Below are 24,808 nucleotides of genomic sequence, written 5' to 3'. Positions count from 1 at the left end.
TAACCACAAAATCAAACCAAGTTTCTTTTCAATAAACTTTATTTTGTCCTATTCCCCCCATACAATACATACAAAAAGTGAGTGGAATTGAACATTTCTTTGTGTCAAGACCGAACATTTACACAATAAATAAAAAAAAACCATGAATAAATAAAAATAAATTAACAGGACTTTATGTGCCAAGAAAATAAAGACTTTTTCCTAAGTTGGCAGATGGCTTTCACAATGGTTTTGAAAACACGACACTTGTACACGACACTTGCATTCCAGATCACAGTTTTGAGGATACAACTCTGGGTCGAGAAAAGCAATGTAAACCGCTAAAAGGATTGCAGTACATAAAGTACAATGTTTTCTTTTTCCACGGTAGATTATTACATTGATAGTTTATTTTAAAAGCTTATACCAGGTAGTGACAGTGTAGTGCTGTTGGACATGCTTTTGAACTTTGTTTCAAGTGCAAAAGTACGTCCAACTGTTAAAAACCCATCAGCTGGACATTCACAAAAAAAGGGTTGTTATTGCACTATACAGACATCCCTCCAAAAAGGCACTTTACACCCTCTCCCTCCCCTTTTTTCTAAACCAACTGTATCGTTTAGTGGCACATGAGCACACACATTCACCTTATGTGTGATTTTAAAACTTTAAAAGCAAAAAAAAAGATTTTGGTATTTTGTTAAAAACAAATAAAAGAGGTGATGGTAAAAAAAAAAACGAAGAGGGGTTGCTTTCATTTACAAAAATAGAGAAAAAAAAAAAACCAGGCCGTGCATTATTGTGTTGCTCCCATAGGCCCTTAAGTACTCAGTGTACCATGTCAGTGAATGCACCAAACAAAAAGGTGATAATGAGGCACAAGAAGCAATTGCTCTCTGATCTCACCATCAAAATATGGCCAGGAATGTCAACTGTGCATGTGAGGTAAAGATCATAATGTGATCCTATTGCTGGCTCATATCTGTTGGTTTAAAAAAAAAAAAAAAAAAAAAGAAGAATGAACGGGTGCACCGATGACCAGAGGTCAGGAGGGTCGAGGAGTCCGTCTGTTCAATCAAACTTTCTCTAAAATGTTCTGTGCTCTAAAGTCACCCAACCTGTTCAACCCGACTGGTGACCTTGCAGCCACAACGGAACACTGCTAGATTAAATGTCAGCTGCAATTTAAAGTGTTTTTGTTACACTAGAGACACCACACCTGGCACTAATAGAATCTACGAGAAGAAGCCGAAAGCAGCAGGCTTGATTGGCACCATAAAACCAAGAAACAGTGAGTTGTTGGTAGGTGGCATGTGTGGGTTTTGTTTTTAGGCATCTACATGTGAGGGGATCCGGATCCATCATCATGTCCTTAAAGAGCACCTTTGAGGCAAATGCTGGACAGGCACAAAGCCTTGAGGCTAAATGCGTCATCTGGCAACTTCCTGCCCGCTTGATCAAATCAACGGGATCATCAGCTGCATCAGCACCGGTCCAGATGGCAATATTGCTCCGGGAAGTGAAACTGAAGTGGGCTCGTTTTTTTTTGGCACTGCAAAGAGTCAACCAATGAAACAAAAGACGGTCAAGCCAGTCATTGAGCCTCTGGGACATCAGTTAGCCATTCAATGAGCCTCTAAGGCGAGGGTGGGGGGGGACACTCAGGCAGCTCGGAAGAAGGTGAGGATGGGGCGGGATGGGGGAATGCACCGGGCGTCATGGCACTCAGGCGTCGGCGTGGTGTTGCAAAAGATGGACCACGTATCGGAGGCGGTGTCGCAGCTCCGAGGTGCAGCCGGTCTCGCTCAGCATGCTGAGGAGGTACGTGTAGGAGACGCGCTCGCGGCTGATGTAAGTCAGCAGGTAGGAGTCAGAAGACTTGCACAGGATGATCTTGGTGTGGTCTGTGTAGAAGTTCACCTGGAAGGAAGCAGAGCGCGGGGTTGAGGATACGATTATCCAAATGATGGATCAGCAATAAATGTGTCAAATTAATCATGTAAACAGTTTGGTGCAATAAATGCATCCTACCAGAAAACATCATTTTGTTCGATAATTCACTAAAATTGACACCCGTAAGGAAAGCTAATGATAAAAAAAAACTATGATTATATATGTACCATATATGCTCCAATTAACACCTCTATTCAATTAACAGTCTCAGTCACCAACTGCGTTGTCTTCAAAATCAAATAAGTGCCGAGGTCTGATTAGCACCAGGTCAAAAAAAACACTGTCAATAGTATTTGAAATATCATGAATGGTCCTCGTTCAGCATCATCTACCCTTGCATGCATTAAAGATGTCTGCCGTTTGTGTTAAAGGCATGCATGTTACACTTGCAGCCATGTCTACAAACGTATTTGAAGAGAAATAAGAACATGTGGTTCTAACCTGCAGAGTGCCATTGTTGAAGAGCATTACAAGCGCGTGGTCAGTCTTCACCCATTGCAGCAGCAGAGGAGGAGGACCTGGAACTTCATCCTTACAGTGGAGGTCTCCACCCTGCCAATGCACAAAACAGGTCAGTAAGTACTAAACAATGGAGCCAGCTAAATTAAAAAAAAAAAAAAAAAGACATTTGATGGTACCTCCATGAGATTTTGTTCCATGTAGTTGGCCATGAGCTCTACTATTTGTTTCTGGCTGCGAAGCTGCTCCGGTAGAGAGCTGGCAGGGAAACTAAAGTGCTTCTTGTTGGTCAAGCAGTAGTGGACAGTCCTGTGTAAGCAAATAAAACATTACTATAAAGCAGTGGTCTCAAACACGCGGCCCGCGGGCCAAATGTGGCCCACAGGACACTAGTTTGGAGGCCCCCGCCTTGATATGCAAGTTTAATGTTAGTGCGGCCCGCACAAGTTTGATATGGATGCTGTATGGTATCATGTACCCAGAAAAAAATATTATGTTTGATTAATGTTCATGGTAAAGGTTAAATAACTGTTAATAGTTATCCTCCCTATTCGTGTGGAAGTGGTAAGTTTTTGGCTATTTAAGTTTAAAGGAAATAACTTGAAGGCTACCGTTTAGGTCGCTAGCTCTCTAGTTTGCGAGTTAGCATGTGTCTCAAGACCCTGCAGTTGCGCAATATGTTGAAAATAATTAGTAGTATAAATGTGACTATAGTCGTGTTTTGTCATGTCTACAGGGCTCTAATAATGCTTTGTTCATTTTAATCTGAAAAAAGTAATTTGTCTACCCACCAACTATATGTGGTTTCTTAAGTTTATTATTTGCAGTTTTACCATTATTATTATATTTATTTATGACTGATTGATTTTCTTTATTTTTCATATTTTGTGTAGAAAAATAAAAAGTAAGATATTTGAGAACAGTGGAATGTTTTATCAGAGCTTTTCTTGTAGAAAATTGGAACCAAAGCGAAGTTTTTAAAATTTTTTTGTTTTTAATAAATACGTTTTTTTTTTTTTTTTTTAACCTGATGCGGCCCAGTCTCACCCAGACCCGAGCTCCAGTGGCACCCAAGTAAATTGAGTTTGAGACCCCTACTATAAAGTTTTGTGTTTGCTTGACTACTGAGAAAAAAACACCCAAGAGGTTGTTTGCTAATTTGCATCATCAACTATGACTTACTTGCGTTGGTCACAGAGGCTGAGGTGTGTTCCTTCGTTGAAGAGCACGCCAATGCTTTGGTCTGACAGCTGGTAGCCAAAGCCATATTTGTTGGAATAGTCCACCCATTTAGTCACCCACAGGAAGGACTGTGGCCTGGACAGGCATGGTGGATTTTTGGCAGCTGCACAAATAACAGCGGTAAATAAGAAGGAAACAACAATACTGTGCGGACAACAGAACAGGAAGTCAAATGGAAGCTTATATTCCCCGATAGAATTTTCCACATAGAGGCTACAAGAGCTTAAGACTCTTTAAGCCACATGACTCAGATAGTCAAGGTTTTAGAAAGGGCTTAGACCAGCAAATAATTTGGCCCAATAAACTGCTCCCAAAGTAAAAGTGTATTCATGTGATAAACATAAACGCATACCTGCAGGCATAGTAGCCAAGCAGCCATTAAGGACTTTCATGGCACATTCAGACACGGCAGCAGGAGTGAGGACATCTTCACACGCTGGAAAAGGGAAGGAAATTAATCATGAATAAACAAAATTGATACAAAAAAAAAAAAAAAAAAAAACAGTGAGCACTAGAGCTTACGTTCAGAGCTGCTAGCCATTGTTCCCTTGAAGGAGCGCGAGATAGACTTCCTGGATTCTTCCTCAGCAGGCGTCTGCTCCAGAGGCACTGAGCTGACCAGCTGACTGTTGGGTGAGGGTACCTGGAGATGAACAAAAAACATATTACCAAACAATCAGTCTTAACATGAATTACAGTTTAGACTTTGTCAAGTTGATTTTTTGAATTCAAAACATCAAGGTTTGCGTCACCATTGATGCGATGACATCACCGTGAAACCATTGCGACAAGCTCTGCATTGGCGCGTCTTAAAAGGGGACCTATAATGCTCATTTTCTGAACAGAAACCCACACAGAAAGCTTTCTAGATCTTCCAGAATCCGCACCTACTCCGGCTGTATTTTTGTTGGATTTCCAAAACTGTCGGAATTTATTCCACCCATGGCTCTTTGGTTTGTCAAGGGCCAAAACAACAATGTGTGCCAACACCGATGATGAACTAGAGAGGCTGAGGGCCATTGGTCCATAGAGAATCATGTATAACAGGACAGGAGTAGATTGAAAAAATTTTTAAAAAAAGCCAGCGCATACTTTATAAATAGATGATATATAATATGTACCTCATTTGGTCCCACTGTTTTGTAGCTGATCTGTCGGCTAATCGAGCACTTGACGATGCCAGAAACCAGCTTGGAAATGTCCTTGTCTTCCTTGTCCTCACACAGAGTCTTTTCCACTGCAACAGCAAAAAACGATGAGTCACACATGACTCCTCACTTCAGAAGAGCACCATCATCTCCCATGAGACAGAAGCAGACTTGCAAGTTGACAAGTGCTGTACAATTACGGTACTTTAAAAAGAAAAGACACTTGAGTGGTTACCCTTTGCTTTCTTCTTGCCAAAGAGGCTCTTGGCCATTTTGGTGAAGAATTTCTTGGCGGGGCTGGGAGGATGGAGCTCAGGGACAGTCAAACAGCTGCTGGGGGGAAGTTTATCTGGAGTGAAACCCTACAGGGACAAGAGAGAAGATGGTAAGAATGAGGTGAAAATGACTTGACGGTGAAAGATCTGGTAAAGTGCGGCTCACTTTGGTGAAGAATTCATGGTTGAGTATTTGATCCAAGGTGAGTCTGTCACTTGGGTTTTTCTGCAGGATGCTCGAGATGAGTTTCTGCGCGGTGGGCGAGAGCGCGGAAGGCAGGTTGTACCGCACTTCCTTTATACACTTGTAGGTCTCTTTGAGGTCAAGAGTTTCAAAAGGGGGGTTGCCGCACATCAACGTGTACCTGAAAAGGAGTAACGGGGAGAAACGAAGGCAATGGCGTCACGACGACTGATGACACACAATGTCCTCATTTAGCAACTGGCTGAGGACGTTGGCCATTCATGTTCTGGCTTGCTGAAGACTACAACAGATGTCTTGAGACTCTGACTCAAAAGCAAACAAAGCCTCAAAGGACAACATAGACTTGCCATTTTACACATGACTGATAAATCACTTACATAACACAACCAAGGGCCCAAACGTCGGACTCCGTGCCATGGCCCTGCCTGTTGAGCACCTCAGGGGCCAAGTAGTTGGGCGTCCCGCATATGGTTCTACAATGGACAGACAGGGGGATTCTATTTAACATTGGTAATGGTAATTGTTTTATTTCATTTGAACATGCATCAGATTACAATTGAGTGCATCCCATAATTCCCATAATCAGTTCACAGTTCCACATGTCCAAAAGGAGTAGGAAGAAGCAAAGCTTATTAAATCCTACACCTCCATCCGGTACTTTGACAATCAGTAATTGTTACATTTGTTCACTTCCTGCTTTCAACAATACAATTTAACGTTTTTTTTTACCCGTCCATCTGGTACTTTGACAATCAGTAACTGTTACATTTGTTCACTTCCTGCTTTCCATAATACAGTTTAAGTTTTTTTTTTTTAAATAATGCACCTCGTACCGAAGTACAAGGTGATATGACCATACAATGACATAATGGGTGCCATAGTAAGTGTCAATATGGTCATATATAATATAGCACATCATGACTGGTTCAAGACTCTTCATCCTCTTTGACCCATGTAAAACTTCCACATACATCACCAACTGCTCTGGTATTCCACAGGAACGTGTCAAACAGATACAGAAACTAGGCTGTAAGCGCAACATTCAACTGCCACTTGGAAACCGGTTTAGTTGGCTGTGCGTTGGACCAGATCCAGTTTGAAGGTGGTGCATATGTTACACAAGCAAAGAAAAATGCCAAGTGTGCCAATAGCCGGGCTTTGGTAAAGCAAATACTTTGAAGTCTATAGAAACAGATTGTTCAATGTATGCTGGTTGACTCTTAAGCGCTCTCTCTCACACACACACACACACAATCTACAGCTTCCTGGCAGTGGCCTGTTTATATAACACCCATAATTAAGCACATATACATTTTTGTGTTTTGACTTTTAGGATTGTTTATGCGAGGTGGAATTTTAGACAAACAGCCTAGTCCAGAACTACATTGTACTGTGATTCCTCCCAGGTTTTGCATTACAACCCATCACTTTTCTCAAAGAAATAGACCCCACAATAATCCCCAATGTCAAACTCACTCAAATAAATACATTTGGTATGCTCAGTACAGAGTGTACGACAGATCATTGTAAGCTTGCAAAGTGATGCAATATCTGCATCCAATAACACTGCTTATCTTTTGGCTTTGATATGATAGTCGTTCAATGTCTTGCTTGCAAGACAAAACAATGGCTTTTTGCTATGTCATGAATGAAGAAAATCTATGTGAGAGCACTCTTACGTGGTTATGATGTTACATCACATACACCAAAACCAATATTTGAACAGACTGTTATTTTGACATAGAAAAGACCTGCTTTGCATTTAATGGTTGGGCATGTACACCAGGGACCCAAATGTGCGTCCTTTCAGGGAATTCAAAACACCCGTTTCCCATAACATATCCCATAATCTCAACATACTTTTTCCTCTGCTCGACTGTCTCCAGCTTGGCAGCAAGGCCAAAGTCCCCCAGTCGCAGTTCCATGTTTTCATTCACAAAGAAGTTGCCTGAAAGAAACAAAAGCATTCCACCCCCCCCGGTTCCCATCTCAGTCAGCATTCCACGGCCAAAGTCGCAGCAGATACTTTGGATGCTTTCATGCACATTCACAGCATTCTCATCATAGTCCATCTCTCTACCTACCTAGTTTGAGATCTCTGTGCAGGATACCACGGCTGTGGAGGTACTTGAGACCTGATATGATCTGTCGGAGGTAATACCGTACTTCGGGTTCAGTTAGCGTGTGTCTCGCTTTCCAAATATGTGCGAGGGACTGGTAGAAATAAACAAGATAACTTTTAACCATTAGACTCGATATACACAAGACCGATTTCTGCAGCTGCAATGTTGCTCACCTTGCGACTACACAGCTCAAGGAATATATAGATATTGTCCTGGTCTTCAAAATGATGGGAGAACTTGACCACATGCTTGTGCGACAGGGTTTTGTGCAGCTCAATTTCGTTGGTGATCTGCAATGAAAGAAAATATGTAATACGTAATATGTGGAAAATATGTGTACGACACCACAGGGCACCTATACCTTTTCCCTCTGGTGCGGCTTGGACACCCTGCTCTGTGGAATCACCTTCACCGCGAACATTTTGTTTGTCGTTAGGTCCGTCATCTCATAGCATCGAGCAAAACCACCCTTGAGGAAAAAAAACAGATTGGATTCATTCAATAAACATGATTGGGTTTAAATGGGGGGGGGGGGGGTAAATGTATGCTTTAGCACCAGTTGTTCCTCCTTAAATCATCACTCATATCATGCAAACGCTCAATTCCTAGCATTGTGGCGTCTGATGCACCAAATGACGCTTTGAGGGATGATGCAGGCCAAGCTGCTGCATTCATTAACCATGAAATAGACGGAGACGTTGTTGGGGGGCTCTGCGGCATCGAGCACAGACACAGACATGACTTGGCCCCTCGCCCGACGCCGCAACATGTTGATGCAGTAGCTTCCTCTAGTTTTTTTTCCTTTTTCGTGACATTTAATAACCTTTATGGGTGCGCCTTTGTATGCTTTATCTAAAATATGAAAAAATAAAAGTGCAAACACAACCAAGGGCACACCTTGTGCGTGATTCATTGCGTGTGACATCACATTAGTACAAGTGAGGAGACACACCTGGAACACAGCACAGTGTGATTCTCACTCTCTCTCTCTCCCCCCCACACACACACACACGATTTAAATATCGTACCTTTCCCAAAAGCTTCCCTTTACTGTAAGACCGTCCCGTCCTGGAGTCAGTCACCACCTGTGCCAGCTCCGGTTTGCCTTGTTCCGATTTATTCCTGCCGGTTTTCGACGCCGGAGCTGAAGCTTGCTGCTGCTGGGTTCCACGCTCGGAAGCGGGTTTAAATAATTCCGCATTCATGGTGTGGCACGAAAGACGCTGTGCCGCCGTGAAACAGCCCAGATCCATTCAAACGCGTGTTATATTCCTTTAAGGGTTTTTTATTTGGGTTCGGAAATTGATGCGTCAGGTGAGAGTGCGTCCTCCTCGGTCTGATGATTCCATTTGGCTTGTCCGGGCAAGGGCGCTTCTAAGCTTATATGCACGCGGTTTGTGACGTCACGCAGAATGGGCGGGTCGCGGCGAGGAAGATGAAGTCCAGACGATTTGCTCATAGCACAGTCACGCCAATCACTATCGATCTGTGATGGAAGAAAAATGTGAATGAACAATGCTGTAGGGACATACCTTTCATAATTAACACTATTATACTGCCATCTTTTTAGTAAGACTAACTGTCATAAATGTCGTTCCCTTCGCCATCCAGGCCCTATGTTAAAAAACCTTACAAAAGAGAATTATTCGGTTTTGTACCTTTTATTGGAACATTGCTGCCATCTGGTGGCCAAAATGAGCACTGACTCAATAGCGCCGCCTGTGTCCAGCTTGTAGACGTTGAGCGTCTCAGAGCAACCATCTCCAAAGCTTTTTCAGTACAATACAATGAACGGAATATACTGTATTGGGTCATTCAAATGTAGACAAAACACCATAAATGAAAGTGTCACACAAATGCATTTATAATAACTGCATGCATGGACAACCTGAAATGTGGTTTAACAATAATTTGACTCTTTTTGTTTTTGTTTTTTTTTTAAGAAAACTAAGTCAACAAAGAAAATTTAACAGAAAATCACACATTGCAGTATGTTGTTTGAAAACATGTTACTTGAAACCACTCAAGATGAATCACATGAATTAAACATGTCAATGGTTTTTAAATATTACAACTACTAAATGACAAACAATCTGTTTTGAACATGTTTAATATGATAATTACTTCCTCTTGGCTATATCATAATATACTAAAAGGGGTGGGAGGACGCCCTCTACTGGTTGTTGATATAGTAAAGCATCGCAGTGTGTGCTGACACTTCATGGATGGAAAGCATAACATATTGGTAGGAATGCATTGCACATATGAATGTATGGAATGGACAGATGAATTCAAACATTACATTCAGTCATTTCAAGTTGAATTTAGACCTCTTATGGAAGTGCGGCGATTGTAGCTCAAAAATCCATCATGCCTTCTTCTCCTCTTATTTTCTTCTCTTGAGATTCTGACCAGGCTTTGTTGATGGTTCTCTTCATCTCGTCGTCGCCCTCGGAGTAGATCTTCTTCAACATGTTCATCAGGCCCTCGCTGGGGTCTGCGTTCTCATCCATATTGGGTTTACTGATGAGGGGGCAAAACGTGAAGTAATTGGTGCCCCAAACATGATCGTACGGGAGCAGATAGTGACTTACTCTTTCTCCTTAGACTGTTTTTCCACCTTTGTGAGGCAATCCCATTTTGTTGTCGTCTGCTTCTTACACATGATCAGAACCATGTCGGTTTTGATCTGTGGGAACACAGATTTTCAAACACACATTTCAAAACTCTTCTATGTAACATAAATATGCCTCTTTTCGAGTCTTTATTTTACAGACTAAAATGAAAGCATGTTTTGCTCTACTCAATGAGCAATCAATCTCTCTTCTCACCTTGGTGCAGCTGTTCTTTTCATCGATGGGACATAACAGATTGAGAATAGTCATCTGGTGATTTTTCCCGTCGAGATCCTTCACAAGCACAGAAAATGACCTGCAGCAGAGCAAGCTTGTTCTTATTTTTTTGTTCCAGCATGATATTTTTGTTGTGCCGTCAGACATTATATACATACCTTTCTGTAAAATTCACCTCTACGTTCTCTGATGGAATCTTATGCACATTTTTTAATGTGAGGTAAATTTTCACAAACTTCTCAGACTGGTCCCATGCTGCATTGGAGGCAAAGAGGATATCACACACTGGTAGATAAACATGACAGGTAATGCATTTACAATACACAGAAGGTGTCTCCTACCGTAGTTGGTGATCTTGACTGTATAAGTCGCTTTCGAGGGCGCAGCTGGGTCAGCGTCTCTCCGGGCTTGTTGCTCTTTCTGTTGACGCTTGACAGCGATCTCTTTCTCAAGCTTCTTCTGCTCTTGCTTGAGGAGTTCCTGCACCCTTGTCCTCTCGGCCTTCTCCAGAAGAGACTTCAGCTCCTGCAAGTCTGCCTCCAACTGGTTGATCTGATTTGAGGGAAACAATTAGTCATTATTTACTAACTCACCAGCGTAAAATGATATCACACATAAATCCCCAAATACAATGCAAGGTGTCTCCAAATTACACACATTATTTATGGTTTCTAATTCATTCTAAATACATGTAGTATTGTGAAATGACATTAGGTAAGGACTCAGTGAAGTGATTGATCGGCCTGAAAGTGGCAGGAAAAATCAAGCAGTCTAGTGGTCTTATTAATGAGATGGATTTTTAAAAAATTGCATTTAGCGTTTTATGACCTTTGTGTGTAAGATGTACAGTGTGAGTGACTTCGAACTTGATTTAGGTGTAACATCTGACTTACGTCAGGATCACAACTTGTACATAACCCGACGACTACCTGTAGAAATATACTGTGACCAAACGTTTGAGCAAAATTAAAGAAATATGTTCATGAGTTTCTGGATTATATCATTGCCTAAATAAAAGACAGTTGGAAGAGAGAAGAATTTTTTTAAATTCATTTCACGGTACATGTTAGAACGTTAGCTAAATTGTGCTAGCAAACGCTACTTACAGACTAGTACAAGAGAGCCACAATCAAGTACGCCAAACAATGAGCACCAACATTCCAAATTGGCAAATATTAAAAAAAAATCAACCGTTTTGTACTGTTTCAATAAGCTAACAGAAGAAGCACAATGGGACTGGCACAAGCACATGTGAATGAGCATTGACATGAACGTAGGTCGCACTTAATGTACTAAAACAGGGATACAATGACGCAGATAACACCAGCTAGTACAATGCATTGTACTTCATTGTAGGGAACTAGTTTGGCTAGCATGGGAAGCACTAGTTTCATTTGAATATGCCGTGATGAGCTTCACCACATATAAATGGTTCTCTGGTACAAACATTACATAGATAAGTTGTATTACGTACCTGCTCGGTTACATCCATTTAGAACTTGTATTTTAAGTTTTATTTTTCAGCGATTATGTTTGCTAATCTGCTCTAGCACGGACATGAAGCGCCGCTTTCTCCTTCGTGACAGTTACCGGCGTGTCTCAAGCATGTGGTGGCTCTAACGCCACCTATCGGACATTAGCGGTACTACAACAACTTTTTCCATTCATTGTGTGTGGCTGTAAATAAAAGCTTTTCTCTTGAGAAAAAAAAGACACACCGAATAATGTAAATGTGTACAGTATTTATTGAATCATCTTTGTTCATATTGGATGATCACATTAACTGTCATTTCTCATGAGGTTATTGAGAAGAAAAAATATACACTGCCCCAAAACATTTAGAAGACAACATTTTGTTGGAAGGGCTGAAAGGCTCTCCTGCACAATTAACGGTTTCTTGAAATGTCCCCCCAAAAAGTCTGTGCCAATGACAACATTGCTTCGACTTAGTCCTCCTAAGTCACCACCTTGCTCTCTGAATCCCAGACAATTGGCTGTAGTCCGCCAGGTGACGAAAGACAATCCGGCTGAGTCTCCACCTGCGTTTCACTCCTCTCGGTCGGGATGTCATCACACACCTGTTGCGGATTCTCACAGGACATGAGTCTCGGGGTAATGTTGAAATTTCTTTATCCGCTAACTCCTGGAAGAATTGTGGAGGAAAAAAAACATTTGGACACATGCAAAATGTTGTAAAATGCTACTGTCATTTGAATTTGTGTAGTACTTTTATATTTTTGGCCATGTAGTATCTTATAATCTATTATTGCCCATTTGTTTCAACATATGTAGCAATTATTGTGTGTACTATTAAAGTAAATACGACATGTTAAAAATGTCCTGCTCTCCAAAATAATCATATATACTTTGTCACACTGTACAGCTATAGTTATGTACATGAGTGTACATAGAGCAATCATGTATTTAAAAGACAGTCCTACGCCCATGTTGAAAATGTTGCATTTTACCTGAAGTTCCTTTGGTAAGATGGTGTTCTTCCTCAGTGAATTGATGCGTAACCTCTCATCAGCATAATCAAAAGCCATCTGTCTTCTTTTGACATCCCTCAGCATCTTCCAGTCGACGTAGTAACCCCTTACTTGCTCCACAACGCCCCAACAGATCCTCAGTGCCTGCATACAGTGTTCAAGCGGTTGTTGTGATGAATAATAATGAACTTAAACCTGGTATCACATACTTGAACACTTAACTTATTGACGTTGAGTAATGTGGTGGTTGTAGTACACATTACAAGTGTATGTATGTGTATGTCTCATAACGCTTACACTATAGCTTTCGGGGTATTACTACTTCTGGAACGCATACAAAAGGTACCCTATTTAAGGTACCCATTTAAACTTTGCCTAAACCAAGAGTAAATGAAGTCTTTCCAACAAACACTCCGCCAGATAGTTCGACTGAAATGACAAGACCACTATCAACAGCTAACTACTAGCATAGCATGCTATTAGCGTCCTCAAATAATGTCCGCATTATTTTCGACTCCGTCGAGTAAAACCGAGAAAACACTCATAAGACGAACCCGACATGTTCCTGTAAATACAATACAATACCTGCTTCGGAGCACAGACACTAGAATAAAGGGCATTGAAGCCCATTCGGTGTATAAGGTGAGCTGCCATGTTGAATTGATTTGCATTACTCTTCTTTGAAACTGAACTTCAATGGTTAAATATAATGTCGCCCCCTATCGACCAGGAGGGTGAAATAAAAAATTCCTTTGCGACAGTCTGAATGACGGTTTTATTTGGTGATATCAGTTATGGATTTTAAGATTAAAAATTAATAAAATTAACATTAAGAAGCTTCTATAATATTGTACAACCATAAAGGAATATCAAGTTAAAAAGTTGACTGAAACATTTGCACTGCATTTGCGTAACGCGATTGACAAAATTGTATATGTACTTATCACAACCAGCAGAGAGCAGTGTGTATCTAGCAAAATAAACACCGGGCATTGCAGTCACTGATAAATCGAACAGTGGAATGTTCTACTATGACCTTCCAACCTCAAAACGTCTTCATGGAGTGGTGTGTCTCTTTCTAGATACCTTTTATAATTCTCTCTATGTCTTTAGTCACCTCATATTTCTTGAAAAATACATTGAAGCTTGATGAGCATCTCTAATCCAAACCAAATGCGAGTCTGCAAACATCTCAGGTGGTGCCATCACATTTAAGCAGGATTTTATATGCTTTTCTTCATTAGAAACCTCCTCGTCCGCAGCCGCTCGCCTACTTGTGTCCGCCCATGCATGTTAGCTCAAAATCAATTCCTCATTCTGTGTCTGGAACTCATAATGGATTAGTGAAACTGCTAATCAATTGTAGATAATACTTTCATTTGTACTGAGTGTCCGTGAAGTGATGAAAAGGTGGGGGCGGTGGTGTTCAGGGTAGCATGATAGGTTGACTGGAAATGAAAAGATGCAGGCAATGCTTGTCTTTGAAAGAAATGGTCCATTAGGTCTTCATGCTTGTTTGTGAAAAGAGTGTCTAGCAACTGAAGACTGACAAGAGGCTTTAATGAAGGAGCAAGGAAATGAGCGCTTTCACCTCACATCTGCACCAGCTTCATTTAAAATGTCATTTATGACACATTGCTTGATTTTAAGACTCGCTGTACTTTTCTTTTATTTCCACTATCTCTCCTCTTCCTTGCCTTGCATCCCTCTTTCCCTCTGCTGTGTTTGTGTGCTAGCAGCCTTTCATTTCAGCCAGCCCCCGAGTTGTCGACTGATTGAAGATAATTACAGCTATTTGACTGCGGCTTTCACAGCTTGGCCTTTCTGAGGGCAACATGACAAGCTGAAGCTCAGGCTGGTGTATTCACCTCGAGGAAAACTGCAATTTTTATTTAGAATTTTGCCTATCATTCACAATCCTTATGGGAAACATGACCATACATGTCTGTCCCTTTCCGGTCAGGGCCCTAAAGAGAGAAAACAAGTTAGCATGTGGGAGCTAACAATGCACGTAACTGGACTCACCTATTTAGACTAGACCAGGGGTCTCAAACACGCATCCCGCGGGCCAAATGTGGCCCCCGCCTTGATATGAAAGTTTAATGTTAGTGCGGCCCGTGCAAGTTTGATATGGATGCTGTATGGTATCATGTACCCAGAAATAATTATTATGTTTGATTAATGTTCATGTTAAAGGTTAAATAACTGTTAATAGTTATCCTCCCTATCCGTGTGGAAGTGGTAAGTTTTTGGCTATTTAAGTTTAAAGGAAATACCTTGAAGGCTACCGTTTAGGTCGCTAGTTCTCTAGTTTGCGAGTTAGCATGTGTCTCAAGACCCTGCAGTTGCGCAATATGTTGTAAATAAAAAGAGTATAAATGTGACTATAGTCGTGTTTTGTCATGTCTATAGGGCTCTAATAATGCTTTGTTCATTTTAATCTGAAAAAAATAATTTGTCTACCCACCAACTATATGTGGTTTCTTATGTTTTTATTATTTGCTGTTTTATTTTTATTCCTTTTTTTATTTATTACTGATTGATTGATTTTCTTTATTCTTGATCTGTTTATTTATTTTTCATCTTATTTTGTGGAGAAAAATAAAAATTAAGATATTTGAGAACAGTGGAATGTTTTATCAGAGCTTTTATTGTAGAAAATCGGAACCAAAGTTTGTATATTTTTCTGTTTTTAATAAATGCGTTTTGGTTTTTTTTGAAAACCTGATGCGGCCCAGCCTTGCGCAGACCCTAGCTCCAGTGGAGTTTGAGACCCCTGGACTAGACCAAGCTACAGCAATATTGTTATTGCAGCAGCTAACATGAGTCTTATCATCACTCAACAACACGCCTCAAGCCACTACCGGGTGGTAACACCACCTCCTGGAGCTGCTGCTGTCTGTCTCTTCTGTGTTTCTGCATTTAAGTGTTTTTACAAGTGTCACACAGGAGTTTGAACCTGACAGTGTTCTAGAAGGTTGTGGAAAGAAGCCAAAAAGTTGGTCAACTTTGAGGCTCCACACGATACCAACTAAATACCGGAATGGACTGAAGCAGTGAATACTGGCTCTCAACTTAGACCCATTAACATCGCTATAAAACTCAATAATATGTTGGTTTGTTCTCAGATATGTTGTTGTGAAAGATACAGCCATTCCATCAGTCGGTATCCCAATGAGAATGGACATTGTTATTGGTTTTGTTTGGCATAAGCTGAAATAAGCTGTGAAGATAAATGTTTAAAAGATGAGTAGGTCTTGGACATTTTTTTTGTTATAGTAGCTCTTCTTTCTTTCTCTTTTGGCTTTTTTCTTCACTGGTCGCCACAGCAACTCAGTCTCCTCCATCCAACCCTGTCTTCTACATTTGTCTCTCTCACAACAAACTACCCTCATGTCCTCCTTTGCTACATCCAGAAACCTCCTCTTTGGTCTTCCTCTATGCCGCCTACCTGGCAACATCTTTCTACCAATATATTCATCTCTCTTCCCGATAACTGACTTTATCTTCAAGGCCTCTAACATGTAATGGGCCTCTGATGTACCTGATCCTATCCATCCTGGTCACTCCCTGGGCCGCATCAGGTTTTCAAAAAAAAACAAAAAAAAACGCATTTATTAAAAACAGAAAACTGAATAAACTTTGCTTTGGTTCCGATTTTCTACAAGAAAAGCTCTGATAAAACATTCCACTGTTCTCAAATATCTTACTTTTTATTTTTCTACACAAAATAAGATGAAAAATAAATAAACAAATCAAGAATAAAGAAAATCAATCAATCAGTAATAAATAAATAAATATAATAATAATAATAAAACGGCAAAAACTTAAGAAACCACATATAGTTGGTGGGTAGACAAATTATTTTTTCAGATTAAAATGCACAAAGCATTATTAGAGCCCTGTAGACATGACAAAACACGACTATAGTCACATTTATACTACTAATTATTTTCAACATATTGCGCAACTGCAGGGCCTTGAGACACATGCTAACTCGCAAACTAGAGAGCTAGTGACCTAAACGGTAGCCTTCAAGTTATTTCCTTTAAACTTAAATAGCCAAAAACTTACCACTTTCACACGGATAGGGAGGATAACTATTAACAGTTATTTAACCTTTAACATGAACATTAATCAAACGTAATAATTTTTTCTGGGTACATGATACCATACAGCATCCATATCAAACTTGCGCGGGCCGCACTAACATTAAACTTTCATATCAAGGCGGGGGCCTCAAACTAGTGTCCTGCGGGCCACATTTGGCCCGCGGGCCGCGTGTTTGAGACCCCTGCTCTAGACCAAACAAGATGGCTGGTCTCACCACAGTTTTGTGTACTTTTCCTTTCATTTTAGCTGAAACTCTTCTATCACACATCATACCTGACACTTTTCTTCTGGATTATCGAGATCGGCAGCATAAAACCCTAATTCTAACATCCCGAATTTTGACATAACTGCTTTTAACATGATGAAGATAATGCAATAATGATATCGTTAACGATACACATGTCGGCATAAAAGATAAACCGATTATTCATGGAAATTGCTTCTCGGGTCACAAATTTTATGTTGACAAAAGCGGTCAACGATGTACGTTGACATCACCTTCAGGTTGACTTTGACATCAATAAGGTCAAATTAATCAGGTTCCATTATGTTCTCTGAGGGCAGCCACGTTTGAAGAGCCCTGATTTAAGATGATTTTGTGTGTAAAAATGAATCTCCATGCTGGTTTTGGAGTCTAATCCACTTTTAAATGGATGTAATTGTCGTCAATCTGTTGTGTACTTGCCTCTCAGCACAGTTCTCCTGTACATCCAGAGCTAGAATGAGTAAGACTCTTTATGATGGCGGTTCTGCCCATCTTTCTTTTTGCCCACTGGCTGCTTGTCACTACTTTGCCTCCTTTTATTTGTCTCCTTGTTGTCTTCTTCATTCCCTAGCCCCCCCATCGCCTCTGTCATCTGCTGCTTACATAATGAAAGCTGTGTGCACTGACAGTACAGTCTCGAGCCCTGGTCGCATCCCTCAGTCAACAGGAACCCTCCTTCTGTCTGTCTCCTTGTTTGGCAGGGGAAGCCATGACAGCTGCATATACTCCAGCGCAGGCAAGTGGATACTAGCAGAAATGATGAAAGGAGGAAAGGATGAGACGCACACATGCTGCTTCTTTCCTCTTCTTTCTCCCACAGCACTATTGGACCCCATATTTCATCACATGAATGATATGTTAGATTCTGTTGTCCCCCACACACTGCACAACATAATGACAAAATGAGCCTTATTCTTGTATTGGATCAATATTGTGCAGATTGTTCAAATAATAATAATAATAAGGGTAGCGGTTGGTCAGTGTATGTTAGACAAAGCCCCAGCATGATTAAGGCAAGAACATTATTGAAGCTGAATATTCTGATAAGTGATGATAAAGTGTGATGGTAGAGATGTAATTATGAACCTGTGTAGAGAATTGCATCAAATAGAGAGCTTTATTGCCTTTGCTGCAGAACAAAGAAATGCTTTACATCAGGGGTCTCAAACTCAATTTACTAGGGGGCCACTGGAGCTCGGGTCTGGGTGAGACTGGGCCGCATCAGGTTTTCCCAACAAAAAAAAAACGCATTTATTAAAAGCAAAAAAATAAAAAAAAAACATTCCACTGTTCTCAAATATCTTACTTTTCATTTTTCTACACAAAATAAGATGAAAAATAAATAAACAAATCAAGAATAAAGAAAATCAATCAGTAATAAATAAATAAATATAATAATAATAATAAAACGGCAAATAATAAAAACCACATATAGTTGGTGGGTAGACAAATTATTTTTTCAGATTAAAATGAACAAAGCATTATTAGAGCCCTGTAGACATGACAAAACATGACTATAGTCACATTTATACTCTTTATATTTACAACATATTGCGCAACTGCAGGGTCTTGAGACATGCTAACTCGCAAACTAGAGAGCTAGCGACCTAAATGGTAGCCTTCAAGTTATTTCCTTTAAACTTAAATAGACAAAAACCACTTCCACACGGATAGGGAGGATAACTATTAACAGTTATTTAACCTTTAACATGAACATTAATCAAACGTAATAATTTTTTCTGGGTACATGATACCATACAGCATCCATATCAAACTTGCGCGGGCCACACTAACATTAAACTTTCATATCAAGGCGGGGCCTCAAACTAGTGTCCTGCGGGCCACATTTGGCCCATGGGCCGTGTGTTTGAGACCCCTGCTTTACATGTTTTTTACATGAGGGGTGTCCTAACTGTTTCTAGTGAGGCTTTTTATTCTACGTTTACATTTACCCATGTAGACAGCCTGCGTCTGAGCTCTGTGTTATCAGTGACATTAGAAGTTTTTGATTTTTTCCCCCTTAAACCATCTTAAAGCCTTCTCTCCTCCCTCTTTGCCACTTGCGCCGGTGGGAGGCACGTAGGTGTGGGTGCGCAAGGCAGGTGCGCCGCTCCTTCGCCTGCTCTACGAAATTAGAGCCCACAGTAGAAGAATACACTTGCACTATGTAATAAATCCAATCCACGAGCTCAATCACAAATTCTGCTTTAACAACTATTATAACACTCACAACAATTTTCATTATTGTGGTTGTGCTTATGCTGTGATGGAGAAGTGCTCTGCATCACACTTTCTAATATTCATGCCCTTTTCATTAACCAAAATGTCGTCTTTTGTGTTTTTCCACTATTTCGAGTCAATCTCATGTTTTTAGACATAGACATAGACTTTCTTTATTGTCATTGCACAATAACACAGCAGTGAAATTGCCTGGCTCCCGTGTAATAATAAATAATAAATAATAAATAATAAATAATAAATAATAAATAATAAATAATAAATAATAAATAATAAATAATAAATAATAAATAATAAATAATAAATAATAAATAATAAATAATAAATAATAAATAATAAATAATAAATAATAAATAATAAATAATAAATAATAATGTGGAGAATAAATGACATGACATGATGACATCAAATATGAACAACAATGTACAGCGTAAGCAGTAATTTGTACAAATAATTTAAATAAATTAGAATAAATAACAATAATTTAAAGTTTGGGTTGTGCATGTGTGCAGGTAGAGGGGCTTATTTGGCATTGAGCAGTCTGATGGCCAAGGGGAAGTAGCTGTCTCTAAACCTGGTTGTTCTACAGCGGATGCTGCAGAGCCTTCTCCCCGATGCCAGGCGAGAAAACAGTCCATGTTGGGGGTGTGTGGGGTCAGAGTCGATCCGACGGGCTCTTGATACGCAGCGGGTGTTTGCTATGTCCTTAATGGGGGGGAGCGGGGTCCCAATGATCTTCTCCGCTGTCCTCACCACTCTCTGCAGTAACATCCAGTCCGAGGCCTTGCAGCTCCCAGACCAGACGGAGATGCAGCTGGTCAGCAGGCTCTTGATGGTCCCTCTGTAAAAAGTGTTCAGGATAGGAGGGAAGAGGGAGGCTCTTCCGCCGCAGGAAGTGCAGTCGCTGCTGTGCCTTTTTTGCTAGAGAGGAGGCGAGAAGTGACCAGTCGAGTTTGTCTGTGATGTGCACCCCCAAGTACTTGGTTGCGCTCACAACTTCTACGGCCGTGTCGTTGATGCAGAGTGGAGTATGGCTGGGTCTGGATCTCCTGAATTCGACGATGATCTCTTTTGTTTTGTCAACATTCAGGACCAGGTTGTTCGCCTTGCACCAATCCACGAGGTGTTTCACTTCCTCCCTGTAAGCCAGTTCGTTGTTGTCCTGAATGAGGCCCACAACTGTTGTGTCGTCCACGTACTTCACGGAATGCTCTCAATTCTCCGAGCTTGGGAGCGTCACTGAACAGGTACAACAGCTGGGCGATGGATTGCTGGTGGGAACTCTAACCTGTGTCGTCTGGGCCCACCTGGGCCTTTTGCTTTACCTGAACAAGTAGTGATACACTGTTTGAAACTACAGCCATGACAGTGATGTGCATGTGTACCTAATGTTGTGTTCCCCGAGGGTAGCAGCACAAAGGCAAGAAGTGTATGAGAAAAAACTGGTTGAGAAAGTCATTTTTCATTGAATGAAACATTCCCAACTGCCCACTAGTGGGAAGAGAGAATAAATGCATTCTTGATGTGCATGATGGGAGTTTATCGGTTCATGTGCTTATATGGCATGTGAAATGAGAAAAACAGGAGAGTATGGAGGGCGAAAATGACAGTAAATATACAATTATTGGTCTGGTCTCTACTGCAGGATGAAATGACCCTAGAAGCAACACACACATGCAGACACACACATAAAGTGGCAAATGCCGTGTTTGTTTATCTCACCACTGCAGGCTTTCAGACAAACCCCTCTGATTTCTCATGCAGGTTCACATATGTGATTGCTATGCCCTTTATGTGTGCTTGCCAGCTCCTGATGATGATTTTTTATTGCCTGTTTGCTGAGTGCATAATATTTGCAGATTGTATATGACCCGCCGTATTTGCGTGTCGTAAAGACTGATCGATACGTAAATCACCGGGCCGGGAAGTAGTCATTTTCAAGCATACAGGAAACGCAAATTCAGTTGAGTATATTTTCCTGAATGCGTGAAAGGTACCGATTCACTGCAGCTTTCCTTGATTTATTCCGCTGGGGCTATTTGCATGATTGTGTCCCTGTTATGCCTTCACAGATAATCTAGAAATGCAATGCATTATTATTTTTTGCAGCCTCTTACTTGTGTCTTTATGTAAGGTAGCTAAATAACTCTACAACATAAAAACTGTCAAGTCATCATCACCGATGGCTGGGAGTGTAATTGAATTTATTTTGTAGCATACAAGACAGCATCTACTTAAAATGTATATTTCTCTATCCCTTATACGGACCTGCATTAGGTGATAATGTAAGGTACATAAAAGATAAGGTAACGTGGTTTTTAAAAAATGTTTAAAATACATAAATATGGTTAGAGCATTTAAGAGTAGTAATAGTTCATGTCATACATATGAAATTCAGTTGTAAAAGAAAAAAAAACACCCTACAATTTTTTTTATATGTTTGTTTCTAAAATAACCAAATCTCCATTGTTGGCGTTTGGGTGTAATACCGCAAGGTCCACTAGGGGGTGCTAGCAGCGATGGTGGTATAGAGTAGGTGATAAAACGACAGAGGAAGAATAAATCCTGAGGGTGAATATACGTCAAGTCATCGTGGATTGTCTTCCTTAGTCTGTACCACAGGTTAGTACAAAGTAGAGATAATTTATATTTTAACGACTGTAAAGAGTTTAGAAAGTTGCTAGAGTAAACAGCTGACTGCCAAATGTTTGTTACAAAATGTGTTGTAGAGCATTTGAACATAAGCGAAATGGCTAATGCTAGCCAGCTTTAATGTAAAGTTAATAACATGAAGCAGGCTAACTGAAAAATGTGAAATGTGTCTGGAAGCAAATTGGTAATTGTTGATGTAATCATCTTATGATATCTGAAGTGTTGTTATTTTTGAGAGGAAGAATAAATCCTGAGGGTGAATATCCATCAAGTCATCATGGATTGTCTTCCTTATTCTGTACCACAGGATTTTCAAGGCATACAACCCCTCCAAGGTGGTGGAGGGGCAACAATAACAGCCTGATCAATGTGTGCCTCCCAATAGTCTGACTGTTTTCATTTCAGTCATGCAGAAGGAGAGCTTGTCAAGGTGCCAAACTCAAATAACATCTCCATTTATTTCCCTATTGCAGTCCGGGTGCAGCAATTAATGCACAATGGGCCTCGTTTATCAATGTTTTTATGCTTCAAATGCCATGAGGCTTGACCAAGCGCTTATATAGCTTATATAGCTCAATATATCACACCCGGTAATTGCTGTTCGACTGTGATTGTAAACAGACCTTGGCCAAAACTACTTTCTACAAGATTTATTGTACAACAACGTCTGTTTTTATCATGAAATCTCCTTGGCAGACATGACGCTATCATTCAGCCGAGGGCCACTGAGCTGCCTCCACCTCGGTCTCAGGTGTTCCGAGGAACCCAGTGTGCATCATCACGCATCTATTTAACTACCCTTCCTCCCTTCTTACCTCAGTCGCATTCCCTGCTCTCATCACTCTTCCCTTTCCATCAGCACCAGTGATTGGCTTATTATCAGATGTCCCGCACAGACAAAAAATGGGCCATGCATCACCGAGCACATCTTTGCTTCCACGTGCACACACTTGTGAGCCTCCACCGTGTGCTAACACAGTGTTGACACAGGCGGACACACATCAAGGCACCCTTGAGGATATCACCTTTTTACTGGAGTGCGACGGTTGTAACAGTCTGGTAGTAGTGGTGGTACACAAGGGCATTAGTCCGACTCATAATTCACACAACAAAACAACACTACTCATATTTTTACATGTTGAAAAGAGACACATTTTCCTATTGTCGTAAAACCATCAGTAGCTGTGCAGGCAATGTTTTCAGTCACATGCTCGCATCTTCTTCCGCGTTGGAACACAAACGTAAACAAGATGACCACGGTTTCAGACAAATATAATGCCCAGCAAATTTTGAGGATTTTTTCAAGGAGGCATTTTTTGTGATGCAAATGTTTTACTCTTTTGAATTCATATCGTTTTAAGAAGCTTGTGTAACCCCAGCGACTATACCTGGAAAAAATCAACGAAATTCGACCAGAACTGGACTTAGGGGACCAAGTGTGGGGTCTCTAAGTCTCAGCTGATGGACTACGCTGCCCACGGGCATATCATACAGTATAAGTTCCTGCCAAAAAATACAAACTATCCTTTTAAATTAAGATGGTCATAATAAAAGTCAGATACACCTTCATCACTTTTAGGGCAAGGTCCGCTTTATTTAAAGAGGACATTCTTTCCAATTATTGCTAACCAATGTGCTGTACCATGAAAAAACAAAAGTGATTGAGTTCAGGTAGTGTTGATTTCGTAAATGATGACGATAACAAAATGACTAGTTTTTGAGAATAAAGCTGGAAATGTATAAGAAATAAAGATGTATATCTACGAGAAAAAATGAGTAAATATTCTTGTACATTTATGAAATTTTTCCTCTCATATTTACGACTTTATGCTTGTCAATGTATGTAGTAAGCCCCCGCAAATAATAGATAAAAATAAATGTAACAATGCAAATATAAGGATTTGTGGACACTAATACTGACTTTCCTTCGCTGAAATGTTATTGTTTAAAGCTAAACCATGATGGCAAGCAAAGGTGGCAAAAATGGCCTACTTGCATAGGAAAATATTTTTGAGGTCGTCCTCAAATGTTTGGGAACCACTGAGCTTGTAAATTGGTAAAAATGTGGTTAAGATAGATAACTAAAAATAAAATTCATAAACTGCAATAAGAACACCACAATAAACCTCGACTGTTTCAAACAAAGAAAAGACAAGCTCAGTTTGTGTTGCTGCAGTAGAGGCAGTTGTTCGCTAGAGAGTTAACCAATCGGCCTCAAATCATTTTTTCTAGACTTAAGAAGACAAAAACTTACCACTTCCCCACAAAATGGGAGGAAAACTTGTTTTCACTCTATCATGCGGGACATACCATGGCTGACTTCATGAATTTACGCAGCTTTAAGGTAAATTAATGTAAGATAATGTCACAATATTTTATGTCATAGTGTCTCTTAGTGACCAGAATACTACATATCACTTGTATTTCAATATGTTTTGACTAATACTAAACCATACTTTACCACAAAACAGCAGCCATGTCTAATAATAGTCTGCTTTTGTCTCTGTGATTGGGGCCAATGCCGTTTGCTGTTGGTTTATGAACGTAAATCTGCATTTAATTGCCGGCCTAATTATCTCCGTAATAGTTAACCCGGAGTCTGTATAGTCAGGTTAAAAGCCTCACATAACGCAATCAGTAATAACACTAACATGTAAAGAGATCTTTACAAGCGGACATGAACACTCTCTTGGTTTTTCCTTTCATAATCCACCTCTGCTATTGTCTAACTTTAGTCTCTAACTATGATTTGAGTTCCATCTTTACACACTTGACTTTTTGATGCTCTCTGGTTGCTTACATGCCATAGCTGTGC

General features: G+C 40.3%; 3 protein-coding genes across 3 annotated transcripts; all 3 read right to left on the bottom strand.

The window, feature by feature from the left end:
• Positions 1–974: 974 nt before the first annotated feature.
• plk3 (polo-like kinase 3 (Drosophila)) lies at positions 975–8,864 on the bottom strand. Its single transcript, XM_058066436.2, has 15 exons — positions 8,413–8,864; positions 7,746–7,853; positions 7,558–7,674; positions 7,346–7,475; positions 7,122–7,209; positions 5,639–5,734; positions 5,223–5,421; positions 5,017–5,143; positions 4,755–4,870; positions 4,156–4,276; positions 3,986–4,069; positions 3,574–3,736; positions 2,571–2,700; positions 2,374–2,484; positions 975–1,899 (listed from the first exon to the last, which is right to left on the bottom strand). Exons 1-15 carry the CDS (start codon positions 8,635–8,637, stop codon positions 1,705–1,707), a joined length of 2,010 nt encoding a protein of 669 aa, XP_057922419.2. The 5' UTR covers positions 8,638–8,864; the 3' UTR covers positions 975–1,704.
• Positions 8,865–9,026: 162 nt separating this feature from the next.
• On the bottom strand, positions 9,027–11,855 carry cacybp (calcyclin binding protein). Its single transcript, XM_058066439.2, has 6 exons — positions 11,711–11,855; positions 10,578–10,788; positions 10,395–10,491; positions 10,216–10,315; positions 9,979–10,073; positions 9,027–9,907 (listed from the first exon to the last, which is right to left on the bottom strand). The coding sequence occupies exons 1-6, from the start codon at positions 11,726–11,728 to the stop codon at positions 9,742–9,744; spliced, it is 687 nt and encodes a 228-aa protein (XP_057922422.2). The 5' UTR covers positions 11,729–11,855; the 3' UTR covers positions 9,027–9,741.
• A 122-nt stretch (positions 11,856–11,977) lies between these two features.
• mrps14 (mitochondrial ribosomal protein S14) lies at positions 11,978–13,456 on the bottom strand. The gene is made up of 3 exons (XM_058066440.2): positions 13,311–13,456; positions 12,705–12,869; positions 11,978–12,379 (listed from the first exon to the last, which is right to left on the bottom strand). Exons 1-3 carry the CDS (start codon positions 13,377–13,379, stop codon positions 12,197–12,199), a joined length of 417 nt encoding a protein of 138 aa, XP_057922423.2. The 5' UTR covers positions 13,380–13,456; the 3' UTR covers positions 11,978–12,196.
• Positions 13,457–24,808: the final 11,352 nt, after the last annotated feature.

The sequence above is a fragment of the Doryrhamphus excisus genome, linkage group LG6 (assembly GCF_037039965.1).
Source record: "Doryrhamphus excisus strain RoL-2023G ecotype Guam linkage group LG6, RoL_Dexc_Guam_v1.1, whole genome shotgun sequence".
In the NCBI taxonomy this organism is placed as follows: domain Eukaryota; kingdom Metazoa; phylum Chordata; class Actinopteri; order Syngnathiformes; family Syngnathidae; genus Doryrhamphus; species Doryrhamphus excisus.
Note: the sequence above shows the minus strand (reverse complement) of the source record. Positions and strands in the feature narration are given on the sequence as shown.